Source organism: Pteropus vampyrus, unplaced genomic scaffold, assembly GCF_000151845.1.
Source record: "Pteropus vampyrus isolate Shadow unplaced genomic scaffold, Pvam_2.0 Scaffold55, whole genome shotgun sequence".
Taxonomy (NCBI): Eukaryota; Metazoa; Chordata; class Mammalia; order Chiroptera; family Pteropodidae; genus Pteropus; species Pteropus vampyrus.
Genome location: NW_011888836.1, coordinates 4,047,188 through 4,052,850, shown reverse-complemented (window position 1 = coordinate 4,052,850; position 5,663 = coordinate 4,047,188). Strand labels below are relative to the sequence as shown.

The following is a 5,663-nucleotide window of genomic DNA, read 5'->3' as shown; positions in this document are numbered from 1 at the left end:
TAAATGAGATGATATACATGTAACTTTCTGATATTAGCTTCTTCAATTTGTATAATGCATTTTAAATTCTATGTATCAGTAAAATGTTCTTTCCTATTTCTTAGTAGTATTCCACTGAGTGGATATACCACAATTTAACCATTCACTCATTGAAGGACATCTGGGATGCTTTCAGTTTTTGGTAACTATGAATAACACTACTACAAACATTTGTGTACAGGTTTTTGTGAGAACATAAGCTTTCATTTCTCTAGAGTAGATACCTAGGAATGGAATTGCTGTTATATGGTAAACATATGGTAAACCTTATAAGAAATTGCCAACTGTCTTCCAGAGTGGCTCTACTATTTTATATTCCCACCAACAAGATATGAGATTTCTAGCTGCTCTGCCAACAGCTGGTATTGTCAATTTAAAAAATTATTTTGATTTTAGCCATTCTAATAGATATGTAGTGATATCTCATTGTAATTTTTTTGTATTTCTCTAATGACGAATGCTGTTGAGCATCTTTTTGTGCACTTAACTGTCATCCATATATCTCTTTTGGTGAATCATCTGTTCACATCTTTTGCTTAATTTCTTATTCTGTTGTTTTTTTTTTACTGTTGAGTTTTGAGAGTTCTTTATATATTCTGTTTAAAAGTCCTTTGCTGGATACATGATTTGCAAATAATTTTTACCCATCTGTAGCTTCTCTCTTCATTCTCTGAACAGTGCCTTCGACAAAGCAGAAGTTTTTCATTTTGATAAAATCTAATTTATGAATTTTGTCTTCTCTGGGTTGTGTTTTGGTATTCTATCTCTATAAGATATTTTTACCCAATCAAAGGTCATAAAGATTTTCCTATGTTTTCTTTTAAAAGATTTATAGTCTGTACATTTTATTTTAGCCTATGATTTATTTTGAATTGTTTCTATGAGGTGTGAGATATTATTTGAGGTTCATTTTTTAACATACGGATGCCCAATTGTTCCCACACCATTTGTGGGAAGGACTATCCTTCACTGAATTGTTTTCACAGCTTTCTAGACTCTCTCCTTTGTTCCAGTGATGGATGTGTCTATCCTTTTGCCAATATCATAGTGTCTTGATTACAACACCATTAGAGTTAAGTTTTAAAATTGAGAAGTGGGAGTGTGTCAATTCTGTGCTTATTTTTAAAATTGTTTTAGCTGTTCTATTTCATTTGCCTTTTCCATATAAATTTTAGAATCAACTTCTCTATATCTATCAAAAATCATCCTGGGACTTTTATTTTGATTGTGTTAATATAGACTGCTTATACATTAATTATGGAAGAACTGACATCTTAACTATACTGAGGCTTCCAAATATGTTGAGACATAGTATGTCTCTCCATTACTCAGATATTCTTTGATTACTTTCATCAGTATTTTGTAGTCTTTGGCATACAGCTCCTGTATGTATTTTATCATTTTCATTCTGCTATTGAGCCTATCCTAGTTATTGTATTTGTTATTGTATTTTTCAGTACTAAAATTTCCTGAAATACTTCTATTTCTTCACTAGAATATCTTTCCATTCATTTTAAGAGTGTTTATCTTTATTTCATGAAACATAGTTATAACAGCTGCTTTAAAGTCCTTGATACAAATTTCAGTATCTGAGTTATCTTGGGATTAGAGTCTATTGATTGTTTTTTCCACTGTGGGTTAAGATTTGCCTGTTTCCTTGTAACGACAGGTTATTTTGGATTATACTCTGAACATCTGAATATTATAAGACTCTGGGTCCTCTTAAAAACTTCTGGAGAATATTGATCATTGTTTTGTTTTAGTAGGCAATTATTATAGCTTCAAGCCATAAGTCCTGACCCACTTTCTGTGGCTTCCGATTCTAGGGTGAGTTTAATTTTCAAAGCCTTTTCAGTGCTATTCATATCCATCCCACTACAGCCATTTGGGGATCTGGGCACCGGTCCACATAGTAGTTCAGATCGCAAGGCCTTTAGTGTGCCATTTCAGGCCATTTTAATGCATGAGCATAATGATGAGCTTAAGAATTCATACACAGCTTTATAAGATCCTTTTCTTGAGCTTCTACCTCTCTGTGATTTTCCCCACACTCTCAGGTACCATAGGGGTTTGGCTGGCAATCTGGAGTTTTAGCCTCACTGAGCTGTCTTGTATGTTCCACAACTGGGTCTTCCTCTGGGGCAAAGAGGTGAGAGAAAAACAGGGATTCTCCTCTCATTCTTTGGACCACAGGAGCCCCTTAATCCTGCTTCTCTGCATTTTAGGTGCTTGTGTGGCTGCTGCTGCCACTACCACTACAGGTATATATACTTATGGGCCCCAGACTTTGTTTTGGGGCAAGGCAAGGAGCAGAAAATAAAAAGATTTCCCCAATTCTCTATATTCCACAAGGGTATCCTTCCAGCTCCTCTAATCAGAAAGAGGGTTCCTCTTGGAACTTTTTATGTCTTCCTCCACTGCCCAGTTTTGAGATTTAGGCTGTTCTGACTCTAAGCCAGGAGATATTAGGGATCAAGAAACTCACTGCATATTGGTTTTCGGGTTTTTATTTCTCTCCCCAATTTACCTGCTATTATTTACTTTTCAGAGTCCTCAGACAGTTGCTTTATGTCTTCTATCCACGTCTTCAATTGTACTCAGTAAGGAAGACTGGCGAGAATGGACATTTTAACTACCTTAACTAGAAATGAAGCTGCCTTCGAATTGAAGGCTAACCTTTTTTTTTTTTTTTTTAATGGAAAAGAACTTCCAACTTCCCTAATGTCTAAGATGTGCCACACAACTGTTATTTTAATATTTCTCAAAGTGAATTCATTTTGAAAGATGGTTTAACAAAACATTACCATGATATAGAGAAAACTTGTTTCGTTAGAACTGCCATGGAGCAATTAACTCCATTCTGTCTTAAAACAGATCCAAACATGACAGTCAAACATCAAGTTAAACTTTTAAAATCTACCTGTATTGATTAACAATGGCTACTGCCATGTTTCTCAAGTTCTTCTACATAGAGGTAAATAACTGAGACTTTATAAAACCTGTTTTTTATCTCCAGCTTTTAAACAACAAGATCAGGTCCATGTGCAATGTATATACAAACAAATGGCTTGATTCCAACTTACTCAAGAAGCTCCAAGGTAATGGTTCCTTTGGGTTCTGCTTCTACACTCTTCCCCCAGAACTTCAGTTTAGGATAGATTGAGCCATGAAAGATGAAATCGTTATTTAATCCTTCGGCATGAAATGCACTAATGGGTGGGTGATGGCTGACCTGCTCAGAGATGAGTCTGAAACCAAGGTCATCTCTTAAAAAAAAAAAAAAAAAAGTAACACTGTAATTAATTCTTATGGAATGTGTATATCATTGTCATTTTAGTCAAAAGCCATGAAAGCATTAAACAGGTTCAACGAAGTAAATAATTCTTTATCATCCTCATGAAAGAACAACTTAATATATGAGAAATTGTACAAATGCAACTCAAACTACTAAATCCAATGTTGCTCTAATTCTAGTTATTTGAACATATTAAAATAAAAAACACCCATGTGAATGTGAGTTGTGCAAATTGATAATTTCAGCCATGAAAATTTAAAACTTATTCCATTTATATTAAGATGAAAGAGTTCAGTGTGTCCACTTTCAAACATCTAGGGAATAAATGAGATCAAATCTTGCACAGAGGAGAGGAAAATTCAGAAAAACTAAAGCCAAATGAATTCCCCGATTATGTGTAAACAAGCAGCAGGCTACAGCAGGCAAACAGAACTGCATATGTGGCTGCATTCATTGCCATTATGCCAACGGTATAAATTTATACTAATATATGTTATATGGTTATTAAAATAATCCAATCATGTTTTATGGTCTATACCAGAAGAACAATAATTAATCCCATGTGATCGAAAATACTGAAATCCTCGTAATTACTTGTTATCATGGTATATTTTACATGTTTCAATATTTTTGACATTGTCTCTAAAATAATAAGTAGTACAGCAACAAACATCGAAGCGGTGAACTAGCTCTAGCTGTACAAAATTATTCTTGATGGTGCTCAAAATATTTTTCTCTTTCCTTTGAAAAGCTATACATATGCTCTGGAATAGAGTGAAAGATCTTACCGAACTAATTCATAAGTCTCTCCCAGAAGCGGGTTAAAAGGCTTCCCAGTGCGCTCCCACTGCGAAGCAACAGCAGATACGGCAAATGCAGCTACACACTGGGGGAGGGAGCATTAGAAAAAGTTAAAAATAGCCCAGCTTGCTCCTCATTCTTTCAGGAACTGAAATTATGCTGAAGATAGTACTTTACAAAATTACTTTGAGGAGTTTAATTACTTAGGATTTTTAATATGGTTCTAGCAACTTAATATGCAAACGTGGATATTCAGAATGAAAATTACTGAGTCTCTTCCTTATAGATTCGTTCATCCTCAACTGTGGTTTTTATAACACCCTAAAAGTGCTACAAATTCTGTAAGTCCAAAATTTCTTTTAATTCCTTTAAAATTTCTAAAAAGTATATTTTTAGGATAGAGGAGGAAAAACAGAACTAAAATTGGTGTGAAGCCTAATGAAGTTGGGAAAAGCTGATTTAAATGAAAGAACAGAAAAGTTCCATTTAGAATGCTCTTGCTTTGTCCGAAGCAGAATAATGTACCTGCGAAACTCTGCCTCTATCTAATCCACTCATACATATCACATAAATATCTTCTCTTCAAAAGAAAATAAAAACGTATCATTCCTTGTTGTCTTTTGTTTTCACTTATATCCGTGTATGTTTATATAAACATAAATGTACATATTTATGTATGTGTGCATTCATTCCTTCTTGAAACACTGGGGAAGTCTGAAAGAAGGTTAAATTTTTTCCCAACGCAATGCTACTTTGTAAAATGAAGACTGAGAAATAGCTCCCAACATCCAGCTTTGGTTATGAATCACCTCTGCTTCTCTTGCAATTCTCATTAGCCCTTCCACTACGGTGATACTCTAACTAGAGGATGGCAGGTGGGAAGGAATGCAGAGGACACTCCAAACATGCTAACTATGTTTTAGTAACATTTCCCAACCTCATGTTGGACTTAACACTAATTCTGTGTCAGTGTGTTTGGGGTATGGGATTGGAGGAGTGGGAGTGACAGAGATGTCTCTAAGACTTAAACCTTTATCAGTGCTTGCTTGACACATACCTGCATCCTTTCCACAGGATCAGAAAATGAACTGGCTTTGTGGATGAGGTATGTATGCTCCATATATTCAGTGAGTCGCTGTAGGAAGCTCAAAGGCTCATTAAATATGACTGGCATCGTAATCTTGGATAGTTCCTATTTAACAAAATGGAAACAGTTATGACCTAGATACACAGCAAACTTATCAGCTGCTATCTTTATATAACATGATCCTAGAAAGGAAGTAACATAAAATAGCAACCCATGAAATTTAATTAATATCAGTTCAGTTTCACAAATCTTTCCAGAGCACCTAACAGTATGGAGTATATTCTTCTAGGCCTTGAAGGAAATACAAAGATTACCCAGACATTCTCTTTGCCTTCAAGGAACTCACAATCCAGTGGTGAGCACAAGATGATGACTATTAATAAGTCTGTTTTAGACTGTGTAAATGGGTGAACAAAGGTGATGAGGCACAAAAAACCCCCC

The 5,663-nt window shown here is 35.0% G+C and overlaps 1 protein-coding gene across 7 annotated transcripts in view; it reads right to left on the bottom strand.

Annotated features, from left to right (window-relative positions):
• OSBPL1A (oxysterol binding protein like 1A) overlaps positions 1–5,663 on the bottom strand; it is a 198,782-nt gene that overhangs the window by 12,971 nt on the left and 180,148 nt on the right. For all 7 annotated transcript variants that reach the window (XM_011360422.2, XM_011360420.2, XM_011360424.2 and 4 more), the window contains one exon: positions 3,123–3,305. In XM_011360422.2, coding sequence (XP_011358724.1) covers positions 3,123–3,305 — 183 coding nt within the window. The remainder of the gene's footprint in view (positions 1–3,122; positions 3,306–5,663) is intronic.